Here is a 22,609-nt window from a genome sequence, read left to right on the forward strand (position 1 = left end):
TTTTTGTAGGAAAATGTATTTTAAATGCGAGTTCAATAAGGTAATATGCTTCTATATATATTTATTCACTCAACCTTTCATTTGATTAATATTTATATTATTATTACATGAACAAAGGCTGATGAAAATTTCTCAAAAAGGCCTTTCTCCTACTACTTTCAACTATTTTTCTCTTATTTGTGATTGGGTGGGTAAAGTCTTGCAAAAACCCGTTGTTTGTTTAAGATGAAACTGCGCTAATATTCATATTATTATCAACTTGTGAAAATAAAATATTAAAGTCAAACTAATCATTATGGTAATCTTGTAATATTAAAAGGAGCGTGCGTAGTAATTAGATATTAAAGGTTTTCTCAAGTTTGATTAAGTCATTATTATCGGACAATATATCAGAATGGGAGGATCCAACAGCTCATTGAAGAAGGAACAAATAGCAGAATATGAACTCCTAACATTCCTTCGACGTAGAGAGATTATTAAAGCTTATGATCTCTTCAAATCCCTAATTCTTGTGTCATCAAATTCTCGAGACTACACAAGCAACATCAAAATCCCTGCAGAAGATGTCATTGACAAAATACCCGAGTTGAGATACAATCCTTTTGGATCAAGGATATGTGAGGTATTCAGTTCAAGTAAGGATCGCAAGATATCCTTTGAGGATTTTTTGGACATGCTCTCCGTCTTTTCTGAGAGGTAAATTAATTATCATACATAATTATAATATTTTAACTTCATAAGTATTTTTTATTTTATTTACAGAGCCACTCTCTCTGTCAAAACTGCCTATGCTTTTCGAATATACGATTTTAACAATGATGGAGTTCTCTGTAGGAAAGATTTAGAGGAAATTGTTCGACTTTTGGTAACAACGGATGAACAACGTTTGAAGGATGAAGACATGAAGCGAGTTACTGATAATGTACTAAAAGAGGTCGATGTAGATGAGGATGGCTTCATATCCTTTCCTGAATTTGATCATGCTATTTCAAAGTGTCCAGATTTCTTACTCACTTTTCGAATGTGCATTGTCTAAAAAAAAAAATCTGTAATGAAATAAGGACTTTGTCAGAGGTTCAACCTTCAAAGAGTTTTGATGTCTGGATTTGTAATTACTTTCTATTAATGAAGTCAGTCTACCAAAAAAAAAAAAATATTCAAAAATTAAATATAGATATTTTACGGGTTTTCTTAACTTTTATTGTGAAAATTAATTTTACCTAGTACATAAATAATTAACATATGGAATGCTTTGCATACTGCCACCTGAATATAAATCCAACTTCTGCCAAAAACAACGACAAAAAAAAAAAAAAAAAACTTGGAATAAGTGTTCAATTTATACCTATTTTAATGTATTCAACTCTTGTCGTGTTAATCATTTTACACAATTTAATGTTATTGAGCATTTAATAAATCATTTCTTTGTAGCTATACGATTGGGTTTTTCTTTCTTAAATTTTCATCAATAATTATGAGTCATTAGTGATAAAGATGCCTAGTTATAATTTGATTAATCATGAATGGTATATGTATGACAAATCTTTCTTTTGATATTATTCATAAAGCAGAATTTAGAACCCTTATCATTTTGATATGGACATTTATATTCGATAACAACACTGATTAGTATAACTATAAATCAATTGTTGACTCTCCTTATCAATAAGTGATTATTACAAAAATGCTAAACAGTTAATTCGTTCGTAGGTGAAAGAAGTAAACTAATATTCCAAGTATTTCTGCAAGACCCTGTAAGGCTTTCCTTTTTCTTCTCGTTATTCGAATGTTGGTTATTACGGATCGTAAAATTTATTTAATGCATTTTTTAAATCCAACTTTTAGTGAGCAAATATGGCTTTTACTGTTCGACTATTCTGCATAGTATGCCTGATTCAATGTGCAACCTTCGTATCGACCATTGATAAGTCATCGACTACTATCTACATAAATAGTGATGACAGAGTTCGTCTAAAGTTATCCTCTCATCCTATTTTACGTGGTCCTCCTGGAACAACGCTGAACTTAAAGTTACTTTTAATCAATGTCGGTGGTGCAAGTAACTTTCATATTCATCAAGAGAGTGAGGATGGTTTCTTGGGTGACGTAATGGATCCTGATACCTCCTTTTTGACTACAAATATGAGACAAGAAATATCTGTACTCAGAATGAGAGTTCCTGACACCGCTCTTGAAGGCACAGTAATTCGAACTACGTTCTATGCCTTTCGTGATAGATATGAACGAAAAAGATCCGCAAATAAAGAGTATTTAAAAACAAAAAAAAAAAAAAAACATTCATGTTATGAAAATAAGTATAAACCCATAATTTCAGATATAAAGAATATAGACCTCAGAGTGGACATGTCAATGTTGATAAAGCGAGTGTTTCCATCGAATATACCATCACATCAGGGAGCTCTTCCGAATATTATCAACCCGTTGGCTCAATTCATTATCAGGCACAGTCTTCAGATGAAACATGCCAGTCCACTGTCGGTGAAGAGCAATGTCAGTATGAGAATTGGAGTTTAACTGTATACATGCATGATGAAAATGTTGGAATAGTTAGACCAGAAATTCTAGCAACCTCTACGAACTTTGGTGGAGAAGAAGATCCTGTCCACTACAAAATGGTCAACTACCCCATAGGAACTAAAGAAAGACAAAGAGTTGACATCAGAGTTACTTGTTGCATGAAGAACATTGGTATTCAAATCATCAACACTGCTGGTGAAATAACTGAAATGAAAGCTAACTCTAATGATTACGGAAATGTCGACTCAGACAGTCTCTGGTCAGATGGACTATTTATTGCATTTATTGTAATTGCTATTCTCATTTTGCTTTTACTGATCGGATTGTGCGCAATCTGCATTCACGTACGAAGGGCACGATATCGAGCCGTATCCCAAAGAGCCCGTTAATTTATTTTACTAGGTTGTTTCCTGTGAAAAACTAAACTCCCATTTATTTTTGAAATAAAAATTTTCTCATATGTAACCCGTTCATGTAATCAAAAATTAGTGTGGATTACATTTTTTTATTATTTCAAATGAAATAGAATTATCACCTTGTTTTAAAAGAGGGAAAGGGAAAACTATGTCGTCAAATTAAAAAAAAAATTGGAAAAGACAATTGTTGAATAACAAAATTATATTGACCGGAAAATGTTTAATATCTATAAAAGTATATATTTTTCCCTTTTGAAATTAAACTTAAATCAAATAAATAGTACTTTAAAAATAACTTAGGTATAGCCTACGAGAGCCTTTCAATAAAAAATATTTTGCGTGTGATATACTCTAGAGAAGTATTACAAACTCAGTTATAAACCGATAATGATGTTCAAAGTAACATTTGGCAAATTATATTTAAATAAAAGATAAAGCAAAATGTCAATTCTTTTATTCTATAGTATCCTTCAGGACGGTGTCTTCGGAGTTATGCCAATCAGGGCTGCGAAGTCGTTATATAAAATGTCCGACTCCGACTCCAGTATTTTGAATGTCACCGACTATAATACATAATTTTATTATAATATATTTTATAGCCTAGCAAAGTACTATTGAGTCATTTGAGTGTAGACTATAAATATAAATTTGATTTATAGCTATAATATGTGAAATATAAGATATATAACAAGATGAACAACAACTGAAATGAATCAAAAAAGCACCACCAAATAAATCCGAAAGGGAATGTTTTTCTGACTTTATATAGTATTTGTTATGACGAGCAGAATTTTAGTTCTTTTTTAACAACAATTACTACGAGTGTTGGTTTTCAGGGACACTTGCCCTAGGCCCAATGTTTTTACATAAAATATAGGAGCCATATATTTTATCTTAATTTAAGGACCCACTCAATGTAAAACTAGACATAACATCAGCTCTTTTCATGAGAATACATCAAATTAAACTTATTATTCGTACATTTTCCCCATATGAAAATTAATAATAATAACTTATCAATGTATGTAAGTAACACTAATATTTGGAATTTTATTTAATTCCAATTACACAATAATATATCCAATTGATATATAGTATATGTAACAATATTTAAATAAACGATTATATACAACAAAAAATGTAATTACGATAAACATAAACACTGAAAAACATAGTCTTTTTTTAGACTCAAACGAAGATATAATGTCCCTTGATGCAAATCATGGAAATATATAACAATCTCTTGTCACGTCGTTGTAATATTTTGATGATGCTTTTGTCATATTTTTAACCTTCTTATTCGACAGTAATTAAAACATTTTCTGAATGAGAAAAATGAGCATTTCTTTGTATAATAGTAGATCAATTTTTAGAACTCTTTTTTTCTTGATTTTTAATCAGTTATATTGCTTGAAATATATGCCTTAACCCATCTTTTACAAATGAACTCTTCTTTATGGTGAACCACATGGGAGTATAGACAAAGATTACAAAATTTACCAGACAGACAAAGTTATCAGAATAACTTTCTTCAGAAACATGCAGTCATAGAATCTTATTGGCAGTAGTAGTAAGTCATCTTGCATGATTTTAAAAGCAATATAATCCGAAACATGCCCTTCCGATGTAACATGATGTATTTGATATAAATATTTTAGATCTGTACTCAATTCTATTTAATTTTTAAATGCAAAAGAAAATGAAATTAGAACAAAGGTTACGATTGGCAAAGTTTCACATGTTACAAGCCGTTTTTCTATGGGTCCTGAAAATCCACTTTTGGCCTACCCTACTCTACATGTATATTGTGCTCCCTGATATAAGTTAACAAGAGCACTGTTTCTGTTTGTTTTTGGTTCTCTTATGGTTATTCATTCACAAATATTACTAATGTGCATCTTCAGTCTTCGTTAAGATTTGAATAAATATAAACGCTTACTATGTTAAATAGTAGACATTAACTAGTTCTACTGTATTAATGTCATATTTATTAAAGGCGTAGCTATACATTTTTTGTTTGTTTTATAAGTGAGCGCTCTTAAGACTTAAGTACTCATCACTCACCTCAAAATATCAATTATTTTTTCTCAAACTCTTATTATTATTCTTTCATTCATGAGGAGAGAACATTCAATATGAATTGTCTGAAATAAGTAGTTACTTGCGAGTGTGCTAATATAAAACGGAGAGTAACCCTTAGAAATTATTCTATATTATTAAAGAAAAATCTATCTTTTAGCCGATGCCTAATTACTCCGTGCATTACCGCAACTATTGAATAAAAGAAGGCAAATTTTCATTACAGCAACCTTTTAAAAAGGCAAATTTTAAAGACAAGTTTTCCACAAAGTTAGTAGTAGTAATCCCAGGCAACTTTTCCTATGGCGAGATTTCCTGACATAATTAAATGTTAATTGTGTTAGCTACTTCAACATTTGAATGGAAGAGGGAATTTTTACTCATGATCTCAAACTTAAATTTTCCTATTTTTAAACGCAGATATCGCTGTTGTTAATGAAGATATTTGTTTAAAATTTATGCATAGAATCTAGTCGTATTAGTTTAAGCAAATGGTCTAAAAATGAACCAATTTTTTTAGATCGTCTGATGAATAGATATGGAATGACACATGATCGTTAAAAATTGAAGAAATACATAAACTTAACAGTGTTTAATGGATATATCTAAATATTTATGAAATTATTATGTTGGATTAATTAATTAAGGGTAATCCATATATCACAGTTGAAGCTCCATTAATAAAACGAGAAAAATCTGACTTTTTTAAGGCTACAGCATCTACAAGCCCAAGGGAACGATTTGAATCATCAAGCCAAAATCTTAAAAAGGATGCAGTCCATTCATCGACATCTTTATCTGTGATACTCCATAAAAATCCCAACATAGCAGGAGCAGTTGCAATCATGTAAGAGTTAGCTGTACCCATTGGATCATATCGACGTCCAATTCTTTCCAGTTTACCTGACTTACAACCCAATAAAAGAGGCATGGCTCTCACATTTAACGATTCCAATTTCTGAAATGGTAAGTTTTTGAGAGATGATCCATGTCCACAATACATGAACCCCTCTTTAGAGGACAAAACATTTTCTAATTCCGGAAGTGAGGGATGTGCCCCAGCTGAGCCCTGCAATCCTAACTCCTGAAAGAAGGTTTCCAACCGTTCTTGAGTCCTTCCCAAGTTTTGGTCTGGATTCAATACATAGTAAACATCATTCGAGTGTGGTTTTGAATGAAGGACAGAGTCCTTGGAATGTCTGTGTTTTTCATATAAAACTAAAAGAAAATGAATGGATGGAACTCTGGAGACGGGATTGTTGACAAGAATGGGGAGTGCATCCCATGGGAGTTGTTGTATATCAGGATCTAAAATGAGAATAATAGGATGTCTTTTAATGTCTTGAGTGACATAATTATTTTTCCGAAATTGAAGTACATGTGGAAGAGCCTGCTTTAAACCTATATCAATAAGACCAAGACAAATATTTTCATCCGTTAACTGATGTGCAGCATCCAGCAATAAGAACAATCGAGTTACTTTTTTGCTGTCAGCATCCTTTCCCAAGATTTCCTTACAGGTTCTTAATAAAAGTTCATTACGTTCAGAGTCTAAAGCTCTGCCGAGCATCCAGGCGGCACCATGACGCAACCATTGTCGTTGCATTGTTTCAATTAATGATACAATGCGATCCTCAATATTATTCTTTGTTTCAGCAAATTCCTTTTTCGTGAATCCTTTATTAGTGGCTTGATACATAGACGTATGGAGATGAATGATTTTTTGAAGTTCTTGAAGAAGATTTGAGCTTGCCTCCTTGTCATGAAGGGGCGGAGGTAGGTGAAGGACATCCAGTCCTTCAGCAGAAGATGCTCTCGACAAGAAAAGTTGTGGATTTAAATCCTCTTTAAGTTCGTCTCCTTTATGAGAGGAAAACCTGGAATTTCGAGACATGTTTGTGTTGATTTGAAGAATGCGCCAATTGGGAGGTAAGCTTTGGATCTTGTCCTTGAGCTCTGACATGTACATATTGAGGATTTTAACTTGTTGAGCCTGGAACTCTGTCTCTTCCTTTTCGTCCTCTGCAATAAAAAGTGAAAGAGATGAAAGAGCTATGAAATGATGGAGTATTTACCTGAGTCCACAAACAAATCCTTATCCTCATCGTTTCTTTGAAATCCTGGAGTCTTTTGCCTCAAGTACTGCATTTCAGCCAAGAAATGAAGAGTCCGATTCTGATTCATAAATTTCCTGAGAGCTGCTTTTTCGGGGTCTCCATTTCTTAGGTCTTTTTCAGCAAGGATATGCATTGGGGCCTCCAAAAAACGAAAAGGGTAAGAAATAGAGTTGTCAAAGATTCCAGTGGTCTCTTCATAAGGGTAATCCGATTGAGCCTCCAGTCCTTGAATGCATAGATCCCAAATAGTCCTCTCCATTTTTGATTTCCCCGCAACTTAATGAGGATTAATAATGAATATTAAATGTAAATTACTAATTAGTCGTAATGACATCCAAAAGTCAAGCGCCATACATGTGAAAAATAAACGAATTTAAATGGTGGGCGCGCGTATCAAAATCTTTAACAGCCAATAGAAGATAAGAACCCATTTTTCAAGTCTTATTTTCTCACTGGCCATCCATCCAACTCACTCACGCAGCTTCTGTAACTATTTATTTAATAAACAAAATAGTTCAGGGAGTTATTTAAGTAAATAATAATTAATAACCCATGGGCCATGAGTTAAACATTCATTTATTAAAGGAATTTTTTTAATAAATTTTCCAAGTACCTATTATGTTGTGCATTAATTATTATGGTTAGAGAAGGGAAAATGTGCGTAAAAATAAACTCCTCCAGTTGATATGCATTGTCTGCTTGTATTTATTTTCTTCAATTAAATGATTAATTAATTATATATAGGTACATATATATATTATTTCTTTATAATAGGTTCAGTGTCTGATGTTTATCAATTTATTTAATGCTGTAATGTATTAATTATATGAATTAATGAATATATATTAATGAATGAAATGCAACGTTTGTTCGATATGACGTCATAGGAACCAAGCTGTCAAGTGATTATTTTATTTATGATAAAAATTCGATACAAAAAATGACACCATCCGCAATCCTCCTCCCCACACTCTTTCTCCTCATTCACTCCCGTTATGGAGTTTATGGAGAGAGTTCCTCCAGCTCGGTTGTCGCTGAGAGTGAAAACATTTACAAAATCGAGGGTAAAGTAACATCGCCGGATGGAACGGATCCTCTCTGGTACTCTCGTTGTCGAATCCTCATTGATGGAGGGGACTTTCATCGAGGATTCCTTAAATCTGACAATTCCTTTGTTATACAAGGCCTTAGTCCAGGATCCTATCTCGTAGAAGTACTTCATCCAGACTATTCCTATCCTTCTGCTCGTGTGGACATCAACTCTAAAGGGAAGATCCGTGCAAGAAAAGTCAACAACTTGCAGCCCTCTCAAGTGAATCAGGTATTCCAAATAGAGTCACTCATAAGTGTCAGTTATATTTGAGGATTTATACATTATAATTATTCATTATAGATCCAATACCCCTTAAGAATGAAACCCGCTGGGAGAATCAATTACTTTGAGAAACGAGAGCAATGGAAATGGACGGATGTTCTTATGAATCCCATGATTCTAATGATGGTCCTTCCTCTTCTTCTCATTACTGTTCTCCCCAAGTTGATGATTGATCCCGAAACGAAAAAAAGAAATGGAGCAAATGCAGCAAAATATGAATGTTCAAAATCAAATGCCGGAGTTTAGTGAACTAATGGCTAATTTCTTTGGTGCAGGCTCCTCTAATCCATCAGAAAGATCCAAAAAGAAACTGAAACCCGTTACTCGCCGGACTGAACGATGATCTTTTATAATTTAGTCGTAGTAAATGCAATTCTTTTTTGTTTGTTGAAAGTTTAAATCATACCTTTTCTCTTCTTATAACATTTAACTTATTATTATTATCTCTTTGAATAAAAACTCACATTTGGATGTTTCCCCATATTCCTTTTTTTTTTTTTTTTTTTTGAAGTCCTTGATGAATTCTTTAGGTATATTAGATGGGATTGATTACATTAAAATTTATTAGTTATGGGCTTAAGTAAGTCTATCAAAGAGAAGTAATAACTTATAATAATGTAATTGCAGTGGAACTCCGTAATTCTATACAAACTTGCTTGACTCCATAGTTATTATATTTTCTGGTATTATTCATAAAATATGAACTTGAGTAATAAGCAAAATATGCTTTGGATTTTCGAATACATACTTAATATATTATATTATTTTGTTTCCTTCATGATAATGAAAAGCCTTCAAGTGATGGAGCAATTGCAAAAAAAAAAAACCATATCTAAAAAAAAGGGACGAATATTAATATCTGTATATATCGATAATAAATAAAAGATTTCAGTATCCGTACCGAAGAGGTAACATCGATTTTGGTAATGGAGCAATGGGTTGCAGCCTGCAGATAAAAAAAGTGCTACAGGGGCTCTTGAATTAAATTAAGAAAATAAATAGTTAAGACAAACTGGATTTTTTTTTGAAGGGGATGGTCGAGCCGCATCGGCGGACCCCCTTGTATCCTTATCAATGATCATATTGAGTAAATAATTAATCGATACTTTAATCTTTTTGTTTTTTTAATAACTAATATTAATAATATTCCTTCAAATTAAAGCTTTATTTCAAATGAATCATTCAATACCCTACAAGAGATGTTCATTAAGTTATCTTGGGAAAATTACACATACTTGTGGGATGGAAAATGGTGATCAAAAGTTAAAGAATTTATTTTGCAGAATTATGAGCATATAAAACATCCTATTCATAGATGGCGTTCTCTTAGAGTACCATTTTTTTTAAATCCCCGATCGAGCTATCTACTGCTAGAAATGCCCAAATCCAAGAAACAGAAAGTAACTTCCCGAAAGAATGAAGCAAAATCGATAAAGGAAATCAATTTAGAATCTGAATACAAGAGCTGGCTCTTCAAGTCAGAGCCCGATTCTAGGATAGAGAAAGGCGTGGACATGAAATTTGGGATTGATGATCTTAAAAAGGAGCCTAACGGAATTGCTTGTTGGGATGGAGTTCGTAATTATTCTGCTAGGAATTGGATGCGTCGTATGAAAGTGGATCAAAGAGGATTTTTCTATCATAGTAATACTAAGGTCCCTGGGATTGTGGGTCTAGTTAACGTCGTCAAAGAGGCTTACCCAGATCACACACAGTTTGATTCCAAAGACCCACATTATGATCCAAGAAGTAAAAAAAGATAGTCCCACATGGGACATGGTGGATGTGCAGTATGTTCGACATCTCAAACGCTACATTCCTTTGCCTAAATTAAAGGAACTCCATTTAAATCATAAGTCAAAGGGTAACGGACCATTGTCAGGCCTTGCACTCTTTACCAAGGCTCGTTTGAGTGTACAACCTCTAACTGAGGAGGAATTTGATTTTATTATAGACTTGGAAAATGATGAATCTCTCGATATACTTTGAGTCTTTATTATATTATTTATAATGTAATTAAAAAAAAAACAACGTAGAAATATTTTTATTTATAGCTATTTTTGATATTAAAAAACCTCATTTTTAGATTTATTCCTGATAATTTGATGACTTTTTGAGCTGAATATTAAGAATTTTAGCCTGTTTCTTTTTTTTTTCCTTATCCTTTTCAAGTACAAGGAGAAAATTTTCAATTTCTTTCACTCCATGTTTTTTTACAACTTGAACATAGTCTTCGAGCTCAATTAAAGATTTGCCTCTTTGATACTCTCTGGAGCGCCTTGAAGCCTCTTTGTTTAATTTTACTGTCACAACTATTAGCCACATTACCATTATAATGTAAATTAAGAGTAGAACTATTCCAACAGTAAAATACATCAAAATCTTCCATATCTCTTCTTTTTTTGCTTTCCATAAATTTTAAGTAGTCTTCGAAGTTTTCTGTAAACTTTTCTGGATCTTCGTGATGAAGGCCATGAGGTGATAGCGCCTCCCCAGGGATAAAGTCTAGATTGCCCCAAAACGCATCCTTTGGATCTTGTGATCTCGTTGGAACGAACCATAATGTGCTCAATATTACAATTAGTGCTCCTATATGCCGAAATTTGTCCCTCATACACATGAATATCCTTATTCCATGAAAATTTATAATCTAGCATCCTTCACAATACTTTGACATAAAATAATAATTATAAATTTGACTCATCCTGAAAAATTATATTAATAGTACTTTAAAACCTATTAAATTAGATGCGTCTTTAATTATCTTGGGAATAAGTACATAAAACATTTAAGTGTTCTAGAATTATAACCAATAAGTTTCACCTCTCCTACCTTTTAAGTCAAATTTAATCAATTCGAAATTAAACAAAAATATTTCATTATATATTTTAACATGCCCCCCAATTATGAAAAGTAAAATATGTTTGAAATTAAATATACTCAGAAAGCACAGCTACGGTTACGGCTGACGTATATATACGCGTTAACATAACCTATTTTGCGTATATAAAACCAGCAATCACAAATTAACAAAATAAGGAATAAGTGTATTTAGATATATATCCAAGTATCCGCAATAGTATATTAAGTCTGAAATTATAAGAATATTAAGCATACATTTTTTAACACTCTTTCATCAATGACTAATAATCAATTATCTTGAAAATGATAAGAAAAATTAAGGATAATAGTTAGGTATGTATTATTTCTGCTTAGGGAAAGAAGGGAGGGAAGTATTTTCACAAATGTCAATATCTAATTTTTTCTTACATTTACGCACATTACAAAAAGAGTGAGTTGAGAAATATATTATACAGAGTTAAATATGAAATCGTGAGAGCAAATTCCTTACGAATAATATTATATTCAATTCGATTTTTGAGAAAAGAGAGAAAAAAAAGAAGCTTTTTTTATACATAATTTAAGCTCGAATAATCACGACCACATTTTTTGAAAAAAGGATAGGTATTTTTTTTTTTTTTGCTTTACAACTCGTATGCATATATATCCCTTTATTAATATTACAAAGTAAAATTTCAATAAGGATGAAAAAAACTTCTTTTTTAGAAAAAAGAACTACTAAAAAGTGATTTATCACATAAGATATATTATTATTCAAACAAACAAACAAAAAAAAAAAAAACTCAGAAAAGCAAAGTGAGGGAACAGAAGACTAATTAAATTGTTTTGTTTCTATAATTTCAATGTAAGTATATAATATTATTAATTATAAGTGTAAATAATAATAATTAGTTATCGGACGCGTTTTTTTTTTGTTTTTTTTTTTGATGAGAATAAAGTTCTTTATATATATATATATATAAATAATTTACATATATATATATATACATAGAAAAATAGTTCCGTGCACATTTATGGATCAGGCTTTAACAAAAAGAGAGAAAGCCTGAAAAATATTATTAAATCGAATATAATGTATGTGTAATATATATATTATGTAGTTGTAGAACTGAGATATTATTAGAAAAAAATAAATTGTAAAAATAAACATATATGCAAGATACTGAATATCTTGGATATATCCAGGCGATGTGTACATATTATAATATATACATATATATGTCACTCATCACATAGTTTTTTCTTCTTCCTTTAAATAATTAAGTATTATTTGTTATAATGCTTGAACCACAACTCATCGTAGGGCAATTCTGTCTCAAACTTTTTTATTTTCTTTGAGGCTTTCTTTTGGCTGCTTTGAGAAAAAATTAGAATTTCAATATTTGTCAACACTATTGAGCACAAACAATTAAGTAATACGCTTCAAATAAAATATACATACAGAGAACAATAAAATATTATCTTATTTTTTTTTAATCATAATTTTTTTTTGATTTTTTAAATGCACAAATCAAACTATATTTAACTGTAATAACATTATAAACTTTAAGAGTCAGAATTACCCCTTCCAAGAAACAAATAACTTGGGCTATTATTACGCGCTTTAGCATATATCATATATGTATATAAAAACTAAAGACTTCGGATATATATATTTTTTTTGTGTTCAATTGAAAATGTTATCAATATTCTCAATTTGCGTTTGGGATATAAGGTCTTTGTACTTTTCTTCATCTTCACCCGGCCGTAATAGCTCATCGACTGATGTTGAGTCGACAGGTGGTGGAGGAGGTTCTGACTGAGAAATTTCGTTGTCATCCTTGTTATCGTCCGACTTTTTTCTTCCTTCCTCTTCTCCATTAGTAGACTCATGTTGATTATATAAGGGATTATTATTATCTGAATGTTCATTATTCTGTGAAGGAGTGTCCATGGATCCGAATGGATCTCCTCCAGTTGTTATGGGCGTTAATATCTCTTCCTGAGATGCATTTTGTGGCTCTGTAATCGAATTAATAATAGTTTCTGGGCTGCTTCTCTTAGGAAGATCTTCTTGGACATTCCTTAGAGAATTATCTTCAACAGATACCCCTCCTCCCCCTCTTTCTCGTTGGAGGGAATTATCTCCAACAGGTTTAATTAGTTCTTTTTCCTCCTCCTCTTCAGGTGCTAGTATAGAGGAAGGCGGATCTTGATGATCGTCTTCTTCAGGAACACATGGCATAGGTGTATTGAGACAAACGTCATCAATATTATTTGACGGATCGTCTGATGATAATTTGGGAAATGATGCTGCATCACTATCGCCACCGTCCCCATCACCACTCCCACCACCTTCGATTGTATCAGAATTTTCTATGCTTTGTTGATGATTATTACTCTCTTGATTTTCACTACAACCTAGGTTTCTACTTTCATCGTTATTAGAATGAATTTCCTTGTCAGAATCAGATGGATTAGTTACATCATTTTGACTCGATTGAATTTCATTATTGACATGAGCATTAACATTAGTTTCATTATTGGGTTCTTTTTTGACTGATAGATGATCTATTTCTTCGTCATCTTGAATCCATGATGGTGTTGGCTCATTGACCTATAAAAATATTAAATCCATGAGAATGAATGGAATTCTTTTGATATATATATAATAGAATATACATTATTAAAAAAATAATATACTTACTCCAGATTTAGAGGATCTTAGGGAGTTTCTTCCAATCTCTGAATCATCCGTTTCTAGAGGTTTGGCATCTTCCCTATCTAATAGTATAATGGGTTTGGCTTTTCGAGCCCTTTCAGTTGCTTCCTCAATTTCGGCATCTGTCATTATGTTACTTCTCTTAAAAAGGGATGCACTTGAACTGTTTTTTTTGTTTTTTTTCCATGCACGTTTCTTGGGAGGAAGATTCTTTGAGTCACTTTTACTTTCATCCCTTGTATTTAACTCACTACCACTGTATTCATCAATCAAATCTTCATGATCTTCGGGTTCATCGTAATCTGGTTTAAACTCGTCCTGATCCTCATCTATTTCCTCCAGATCTCCAGGATCATCAAAATCAGGGATTTTATCGAAAAATTTTATCTTCTTCCTAATACGACCAGACCTAGAAGTTTCTAGTTCGATAGGCTCTTCTGGCTCATTAATTAGAATCGCTTCACGCTTTTTAGCGCGCCGTTGTCTCGGACTACGTGTTGGAGCCTTCTCTTTCTTTTCCTTGGGCTTACAACTTTCTTGAATTTGTTGCAATTCGAAATCATCAAGTATTCTATCTAAATTATTTTCTTCATTTTCAAATTCTTGGAAAAAACTGGGCCTTTTTCTTTGTCGTCCACTTCGTTGTCGAGGTGCTTCAGCTTCACCGTATTCCCTTTTAATTTTCAACATAATCGGCTTTTTTGATACCGACTCCTCAAAGTCTGAGTCTTCTGTGGTATCAGTCACATCCGAGTCGGTTGAACTTGGTTTTTCAGCAGGCAGCTTTTTAACTCCTGTTGCATTCATTTCTTCTGCCTCGTCTTGTAGCTTTTCTTTAGTTTCTGTGTTGACCTTCTTCCATTGATCAGATATATTTCTTGATACCTCAGCAAAAGACCATCCTGGATGAGCAGAAATTAACTCTTTTCTCCTTCTTGTGGACCATACTAAATATGAAGTCCATCTAGGCCTTCCTTTGTCTTTCCGTTTACCCGTCTTTCCCCCTGAAGGCTTAGTTTTTCTTTCAGAAGAAAGCGAACTTTTATACGTAGGAGCTCCTCTTCGAGATACTTGAGTGGTTCTCCTTACACTGGCCTTAAATTTAATTGAACCCCTGCTAGTGGCCGAGGCTGCTAATTGTGACTTTTTAACGTGGCTTTTCCAATGAGTAACCATATCATTACCATCACTGAAACTCTTTTTACATAAATCGCATATAAAGGCTCCATCTCGATACTGAAAGCTTGGACGTGGACCTGCAGGGGCAGGCTTTGATCCAGGAGAAGTGAGTCGTATAGAACCAGGTCTTGCACCCCCTCGCCCTGCAGAGCCACCTCGTGCAATCATTCCTCTTCCCCTACCTCTAAGTTCTCTTTGTCTACGAATCATGGCAATCCTTTGTTGTTCTTCACGAATACGCTTGAGTTTTTTCTCTCGTTCCTCTCTCTCATAACGAACAGGATCGGATATAGAGTGAATTGTTTTTAAATGTTCTATAAGGGCGGATTTATACCAGAAGCTTTGGAGACAAAGACGACAAGTGAGTCCGTCATCTTCTTCCTCCAATAGACTCAGCCTTGGTGTCATAGAGGCAGCTGAGCGAGATGAGCTGATGGAGGCGGTTTTAAGATTAGAACTAGTAACGACACGTCTTCCAGGTGTAGATATTGACGTGATTGAGGATGATGAAAGGGTGGTAGAAGTTGATGATGAATAGGGAATAACGGGTTTGGAAACAAGGGTTGAGCTGTTTGTAGGGGGTGTAGTCAGAGACGTGATAGCCGGAGATGGAGGTTTTGGACTCTGTAGAACGGGTTTAATGTCCTGGGGAGACTTGGGTAGAGGTGGAGTATGACATGGCTCAGATTTGATGGCTGTGAGTGATGGACTTGGTTCTTTTCTGATTGGGGGGAGATTAGTGTGTGAAGGGAGGGAGGAAGGGAGGGATGGAGGAAGCGACGGAGCGGCTGCGGCGGGGGTAGAGGCATGGGGCGAGGATTTATCCTCAAAGATTTTCTCCGTGGACCTGAGCGCCTCAGCAACGATATCTTTTTTCGAACTTTTCGCGTTCAAATGGTGGTGCTGGTGGTGAGCAACGGCGGCTGCAGCAGCGATAGTGGAGGACGTCGTCGTCGTGGAATGGGACATTTCCTCAAAATGATGGGGCAACTTGTAAGAGATGGGGTGTTGTTGGTGTTGCTGATGCTGGGAAGAGACGGCGGCTGCTGCAGCGGCTTGTTGTTGCAATTGCTGTTGCTGCAATTGCTGTTGTTGCTGCTGCTGCTGCTGGTACACCAGGATAGGGATCGACTCCACTCCTTGCACATGCTGCGACGTGGCCAAGTTCATGGCGTGATGATGCAGTCCCATCTCATTATGGTAGGCCCCATACCCAGGAGGAATCATGGGGCCTGGCGGCTTGGGCACCTCAGGTCCACTTGTACCCTGAAATCCCGCAGCCATCAACATGTTGTCCAGGAGATTCAGGTTCGTGGAGTTGTAAGGGGGATGATTGGGATTCATCCTGCTTCTCGCACTAGAGCACTTCTCACTCCTAACACTCACTCACTCACTCACTACTCCTCTTCTTCTTCTTCTTCTTCTTCCTCACTTCAGCTTCTTCAATCTCAATAACTGAATTCAGAATTCCTACTTCAAAGATAATAATAACAATAAGGGTTCGCTCAGCTCAGTCTCTGCTGCAGACGCCATTCCACAATGAGAATAATGACGATGAGGGGGATAAAACAACACTACAACTAACACACCACACCACACCAACTCATCACTCTTGCCAATCAACCCAAATACCTCATGCCTACTCCCTACTGCCTTCACAACAACAACCACAACAGCGACATCTCTTTTTCCTTCTATCTACTACTTCTAGTACTACTAGCTCTACCAGCTACTCCAGCAGCTCTCCTCATTATTTATTTCTTCCACTTCACAACAAATCGCTCTCCTGCTTCTCCAAAGAGGGCGCTATGAATTAGGATATCGATATCCAGTATGCTCAACAACAACACTACTATCACTACTAAATCCTCTCTTTCTTCTACTACACTACCTCTTCGTCTGCTAGCTTCTTGTCCATCCAATCTATACTATGTAACTATGTTAGTACATAGCTTGATAAAGGAATGAAATAATGTATTCCACTGCTACTAAAAATGTCAATAAAGTAATCTAGAGTGTCTTATAGTCTATAGAATGATACTGACTATAGTCTATAGAGACCTAGAAATGATTCAGTTGTTAAATGCTAGATGTATAATTTAATATTGAATACTCATCCTGCATAAACGGCTTTTTTTTAAATTTGGTAATCAGCAAAGGGAGGCACCGTATGTTCACTTCAATTAAAAGCCCTCTCTTTCATTCGGTAATCAGTAATCACTGATAATGATCATATGTTTTTATTTATTTTTAAACTAAACTAGACAAAAAGGCCAAATTAGCTTATATCTCTCTTCTCTTAAAATCACCTCTCAAAAGTTGTTTTTTCTTGAGTCACTATTTTTATTTACAGTCGTGACAGAGAGAAGGGGGCCGCCATTTTGAATGATCCATTGTTTGTATGTCAATGTAAAAAGATGTGTATGACTTGAGTACTATTTTATGATGATATATACGGCCCATACTTTTAACATAATAAGGGTTCCCGTCGTGTTCGCATACTCTGTGTAGATTTTCCCGGAGCTCTATGAACACACTTCAAAATGATTATTTAGCGAGAGTCAAAAAATTTCTTTCATGAATTATATTCCTAGTTCTTACTCAAAAATATATTGAGCCTCATTTCCAAGATTCAAATGACTGAAATTATATTGTCCATAGTGGATGTCTCTGTTTCATGCACTAATGGCCTAATATTTGTACTCAAAATTCAGTACCGAAGTGTGATAAAATAATCCAATATTCATGAACATTATAAATTGGAGTAGTGATGAGCTGTATCTGAGGGAGAGATTGAACTCGAAGTTGTCTGTTGATGAGCTGATTGAGAAATTGTTCATTATTGAAAGCTTCCACTGATGTAAACAAAAGGTCTTTCCGGCTTTTCATTACATAAATACATCTCAAAATAAAAATGGAATTGATCGGACGTAAGGATGCGGATCGCTTAGGATATCGACGTTTGTATGGGGATGTCCATGAAGAAATCAGTTGGAGAATTGTGAATGAGTGGGAGCCCAAGAGGGATACTTTAAGTCTAAAATATGGATATTTTGTTGGAATGGGACTTTCAGCAATGACTCCTTGGCCTTTATTCTCTGCCTTTTCTAAGCATTTTCCTCTTAGAAAAGCTAAAATAGGCCTTGGGTACAGTTTTAGGTAGGATCATTTTAAATTTAAATATTCGATCCTCACATCGTTGATTAATAATTTAATAACCTTTTAAAGATATTAATATAATATATGAGTAAAATATTATTTTCTCCCTACAGAGTTCTTCCTGTCCTCCTTCCACCATTTGTAAGTGGAATAATGGGAATATACAATACTAGGAACATCATTATGGATACTTTTCCTTGCTCTGTTTGTCATGAGATTCGATCCATATCATCACAACTTTTAACTGGTTTTTTCCTACCCTTAGCATTTACTACGGCAAGTAAAGGATACTTCCTCGCCATGAAGTCTGTATATGTTCCCAATCCTTTGTCAAAAGAATTCTTTTATTGGAGTAAGAGCATATTCCAACGATGCCATAGATCTTTATCAGTCATAGCAATAGTTCAAGTTGGTGTTATGAGTCTTTTGACGAATCATCAGCTCAGCTCATGGGAAGCTATTAAAATAGAGCTGAACCAAAGAATGGAGCAAGATCAAGAATAACGTATCCTAATATACCTATAATTATATTTATGTTTAAATCATTAGTATTATGTTTAGTAATAAATTAGAATGCATTCAGAAGGAAATAAATAAGTTTTCTTGCTTCGATATCATCTCTTATATCCTACTTTCCTTTCAGAGAGCTATGGATAAACGAAGACAAATGGAAAGTGAAGAGTATCAAAATTTCCTTGCTGAAACACGGAACAAGAAAAGGAACAAAATACTAAAAGCCCTGAAAAGGAAGAAAGATATGATGGACAGATCCACCAAGAAAATAAATTCTCTTCGAGCCAAATACTGTCAAATTCCCGCCTTCATTTCTCGTATACATTTTGATGGTCTGTGTCGTACGAAAGAAGACGTACTTTTCTTACCTGAAGTGAAGGAGTTGTTTGCTAATGTTAATAATTTTGAAGAACTGATTTGGGCAACAAATCATGTCATTTTAAAGCTATCAGACTTGGGATGCTTCGAAGATGTTTTTGCTGAAATTGACACGGATAACTCGTCACAAGAGTAATTCTATTTCCGTATTTTTAAATACTAATATCATAGTTTTTTTTAAGGCGATACGAAGTCACCTTCAAAATGGAGGAAATCGGTCTTATATACTTGAATCCCTCTCTCAGTAATTGCACTCCCTATTCTAATCAGTCTATTAGAATCAATCCTGTGATTTCCGGGAAATTGCTTAATATATTTGGACGTGCAGAATCTCTTGAAGGGGAGTTTGGTACAACTCTGCTCTCAACTGATGAAAATACTTACTTTCGTAGATTATTGTTTTCAAAGCCTTATCTAGATCGCTCAAATTTGAGCATTTTCTGTGAACAAATGAATTATCCAAATGGGAATCCCTATGAACAAATCAGTGAAGAAAAAAACCTTAAGATGTCAGCCTCATGGTTCCTTGCCAATTGGTGGCAGCATTCCTTAACTTTTGGGGCATCCTGGAGACACTTATTTGTTGAACCTTTTAAAAGTATTTCTTTTAATACAAGAGAAGAATCTGGACATTCCTTAAAAACTTCCTTGTGTCATGATTTGCTCATTGATACGACAGATGACGATATATTACCCACATCTGGAGTGTATTTAAATCTAAAGCAAGAGTTTGCAGGTTAGACGAACTTTGTGTTAATTATTATGTATGTATCTAATTAATCCTTTCCTCTAATTTTAGGTTTACATGGAAATGTAAGGTTTGTTAAGAATTTCTTACAATTATGTGTTTATGTTCCTTTAATTAGTAATGTAAGCCTCGGAGTAGGAACCTCAATTGGACGTTTAGCCGCTCCAACAATTGAATCAGATAACACTAATCTTTTTTACACTGAAAATCGCATTACTTCTCTCGATCGATTTGAAACGGGAGGTCCACTTACTACAAGAGGTTTTCGACATCGAGGACTGGGAGACTATCTTGGATGCTCATCATTTTGGGCTATCAGCTCCAAGTTAATATTTTCTTTACCTTTTATTCGACAAGATTGGATATCAGATAATATCAAGGCTCACAGTTTCTTCGATGTTGCGAACGATATAAGCATGACTAATTTTGTTGGAAATTGTTCGAAGGACCTTAGGATGTCTACTGGCGTAGGTCTCACATTTAAACTCGGTAACTTGGGACGAGCCGAGCTCAATTATGCAATACCCATTCGAGCTCTACCAGGGGACCGAATAGTGCATGGTATTCAATTTGGACTCGGACTTGACTTTATGTAATATTTTTTAAGTTGTCGTTTTTTTTGACTAAATTGATATGCCAGAATAAAACATAAATTTTTGGTGGTGAAATTCATATTCAACGATAAATTAAGAGTTTTGTGCATAGTCCTACATCAGAGGATAGGAATGTTGATTTGTTTCTTCAAGTCAATCATTTTTATTTAGTATACTTAGTTGTTTAATACTTTAAATTAATAAAACTGAAAATAAAGGTTACAAAAAAAAAAAAAAAAAAAAATACATTTAAAGTCTCTGTTTAATGTCAGTGGACCATAGTTTAAAAGTACGATCATAAGAGCACGTTGCAATATATGACCTATCAGGACTTATAGCACAGTCCATTAGACGAAGATCATGGCCCTTCAATGATGCGAGGGGCTGCCATGTTTTTCGAGCCCATAGTTTGGCAGTGCCGTCGTAGGATGCAGTGAGTAAGTAATCTTCATCAAAGACTACGTTCGAGACAACATTGGTATGAGCAGGAATAGTGTATTCAATTTTTCTTTTACGAAGATCCCAGATCTTACATGCGTTATCTGAAGAACCTGTCGCACAATGATAACCATCTCTACTCCAGTCAACACCAATAATACCCTTCAGATGTCCCTCAAGAAACATGATGCATTGTCCAGTACGTAGATCCCATATGCGGCCAAATGAATCAAGTCCACCCGTGAGAGCCAAGGATCCATCATTTTGAAATGCAATACAGTGAACAGGCTTGGAATGTCCTTCTTGATGAAGAACTTCCTGTAACTGCTCTAAATCCCAAAGCCGCCAAGAATTATCATAGACACAAGTAGCCAGAAACCTTCCGGATGGATGATAAGCACATCTCGAAACTCGTGAATCATGGCCCTCAATATCAGCGATGGGCTCATCTGATTCTAAATTCCACAACTTGACAGACCCATCTTGAGAACAGGAGGCCATACAAGGATCTTTATTTGAGTGTCCCTCAAGAGTGGCATGAGGATTAAATACAATAGACCCAATATTAGAGGAGTGTCCGCGAAGGGTTCTAATTTCTTTGCAATCAGGTACAGACCATAATTTGCATAGACCCGACCATGAGCCTGTGAGGAGGTATTGGGAATTGGGACTAAAGGTGCACCAGGAAATGGGCCTTGTATCAGCTATTTGGGAAGCTACGACATCAAGGCTTTTAAGTCTTTTCTGGATCTCTTGAGTGCGAGCCATTTCAAGAGCTTCCTCTTTGAGACGAGCAGACTCCTCAGCTTTAAGTCGGGCAATTCTTTCCTTGGCGCGGGGCAGCGAGTACTTTGCAATCCATTTCCGCGCTACTCGTAAAGAAGAGGGTCCCTCGTGATACCAAGTCGTTTCCTCGTGTTCCTTGACAGTGATGGCCTCATCCCGCCTTTTCTTTACCGCGTCTTCTCCGAATTCAGAAAGGAAGTCTCTTAAACGATTCCGCCGGTCCGCCGGCCCCTCTCCAAACAAACAAATGGGCTCACCCAACGTGCGCAGATCTCTTTTAATCTCATCATCATCTGTTGGCACTGGAATAGCTCTAGCTCGCTTTCGCCTCTCAAACTCCTCCAGGATCTCCCTCTTCCCGTCATCCTCTCCACCATTCTCGTGAGCGCTTAGAGGCAAATATTCGCTACTTTGAGAAACGTGTGCAGCTCCATCCACACTACTTCCTACATTCTCCGCCAGTGATCCGAAATGGACATGCCGTGATCTTTTGACATATTGTACATCTTCATCATCCGACATCCTGCAAAATAAACACCAACTTCGAACTAGCTAGTAATTAGTATTGATTCCTAACTGTTTACTAGCTATTAAATTCACTACTTCACTTTATTTCATAAAAATAAACTAGGTATGTAATAAAATCCAAAAGCAACAACGGTAATAACACAGACACAACCTAAAATTGGAGTTACACTCAATAAATCACGCAACTTCATTTATGATT

The 22,609-nt window shown here is 34.8% G+C and overlaps 8 protein-coding genes across 9 annotated transcripts; 5 read left to right on the forward strand and 3 right to left on the reverse strand.

Annotated features, from left to right (window-relative positions):
• Nucleotides 1-10: 10 nt before the first annotated feature.
• Nucleotides 11-1,434, forward strand: LOC139904700 (calcium and integrin-binding protein 1-like). The gene is made up of 3 exons (XM_071893294.1): nucleotides 11-40; nucleotides 118-696; nucleotides 763-1,434. Exons 2-3 carry the CDS (start codon nucleotides 395-397, stop codon nucleotides 1,034-1,036), a joined length of 576 nt encoding a protein of 191 aa, XP_071749395.1. The 5' UTR covers nucleotides 11-40; nucleotides 118-394; the 3' UTR covers nucleotides 1,037-1,434.
• A 188-nt stretch (nucleotides 1,435-1,622) lies between these two features.
• LOC121129415 (uncharacterized) lies at nucleotides 1,623-3,003 on the forward strand. 2 transcript variants are annotated; one of them, XM_040725141.2, is made up of 3 exons: nucleotides 1,623-1,754; nucleotides 1,846-2,267; nucleotides 2,336-3,003. In XM_040725141.2, exons 2-3 carry the CDS (start codon nucleotides 1,855-1,857, stop codon nucleotides 2,925-2,927), a joined length of 1,005 nt encoding a protein of 334 aa, XP_040581075.1. In that variant the 5' UTR covers nucleotides 1,623-1,754; nucleotides 1,846-1,854; the 3' UTR covers nucleotides 2,928-3,003. The 2 variants fall into 2 exon arrangements, with proteins under 2 accessions (XP_040581075.1, XP_040581081.1); XM_040725147.2 differs by having other exon boundaries at nucleotides 1,662-1,788.
• A 2,607-nt stretch (nucleotides 3,004-5,610) lies between these two features.
• Nucleotides 5,611-7,562, reverse strand: Sse (extra spindle pole bodies like 1, separase). Its single transcript, XM_040725119.2, has 2 exons — nucleotides 7,109-7,562; nucleotides 5,611-7,055 (listed from the first exon to the last, which is right to left on the reverse strand). Exons 1-2 carry the CDS (start codon nucleotides 7,407-7,409, stop codon nucleotides 5,668-5,670), a joined length of 1,689 nt encoding a protein of 562 aa, XP_040581053.1. The 5' UTR covers nucleotides 7,410-7,562; the 3' UTR covers nucleotides 5,611-5,667.
• A 483-nt stretch (nucleotides 7,563-8,045) lies between these two features.
• EMC7 (ER membrane protein complex subunit 7) lies at nucleotides 8,046-9,008 on the forward strand. The gene is given in 3 exon segments (XM_040725177.2): nucleotides 8,046-8,471; nucleotides 8,544-8,708; nucleotides 8,710-9,008. Coding segments are annotated over 3 exon segments (705 nt in total). The 5' UTR covers nucleotides 8,046-8,090; the 3' UTR covers nucleotides 8,869-9,008.
• Nucleotides 9,009-9,830: 822 nt separating this feature from the next.
• On the forward strand, nucleotides 9,831-10,616 carry LOC121129493 (thymocyte nuclear protein 1-like). The gene is given in 2 exon segments (XM_040725219.2): nucleotides 9,831-10,276; nucleotides 10,278-10,616. Coding segments are annotated over 2 exon segments (612 nt in total). The 5' UTR covers nucleotides 9,831-9,901; the 3' UTR covers nucleotides 10,515-10,616.
• Nucleotides 10,617-11,587: 971 nt separating this feature from the next.
• Nucleotides 11,588-17,612, reverse strand: LOC121129459 (uncharacterized). The gene is made up of 2 exons (XM_040725189.2): nucleotides 14,074-17,612; nucleotides 11,588-13,983 (listed from the first exon to the last, which is right to left on the reverse strand). The coding sequence occupies exons 1-2, from the start codon at nucleotides 16,609-16,611 to the stop codon at nucleotides 13,054-13,056; spliced, it is 3,468 nt and encodes a 1,155-aa protein (XP_040581123.1). The 5' UTR covers nucleotides 16,612-17,612; the 3' UTR covers nucleotides 11,588-13,053.
• Nucleotides 17,613-17,728: 116 nt separating this feature from the next.
• Nucleotides 17,729-22,417, forward strand: LOC121129471 (sorting and assembly machinery component 50 homolog A). Its single transcript, XM_040725199.2, has 4 exons — nucleotides 17,729-18,426; nucleotides 18,540-19,449; nucleotides 19,500-20,053; nucleotides 20,117-22,417. The coding sequence occupies exons 2-4, from the start codon at nucleotides 18,980-18,982 to the stop codon at nucleotides 20,659-20,661; spliced, it is 1,569 nt and encodes a 522-aa protein (XP_040581133.1). The 5' UTR covers nucleotides 17,729-18,426; nucleotides 18,540-18,979; the 3' UTR covers nucleotides 20,662-22,417.
• On the reverse strand, nucleotides 20,798-22,404 carry U4-U6-60K (U4-U6 small nuclear riboprotein factor 60K). The gene has a single exon (XM_040725210.2). It carries the CDS (start codon nucleotides 22,402-22,404, stop codon nucleotides 20,908-20,910), a length of 1,497 nt encoding a protein of 498 aa, XP_040581144.1. The 3' UTR covers nucleotides 20,798-20,907.
• Nucleotides 22,418-22,609: the final 192 nt, after the last annotated feature.

This window comes from Lepeophtheirus salmonis, chromosome 1 (genome assembly GCF_016086655.4).
Source record: "Lepeophtheirus salmonis chromosome 1, UVic_Lsal_1.4, whole genome shotgun sequence".
In the NCBI taxonomy this organism is placed as follows: domain Eukaryota; kingdom Metazoa; phylum Arthropoda; class Copepoda; order Siphonostomatoida; family Caligidae; genus Lepeophtheirus; species Lepeophtheirus salmonis.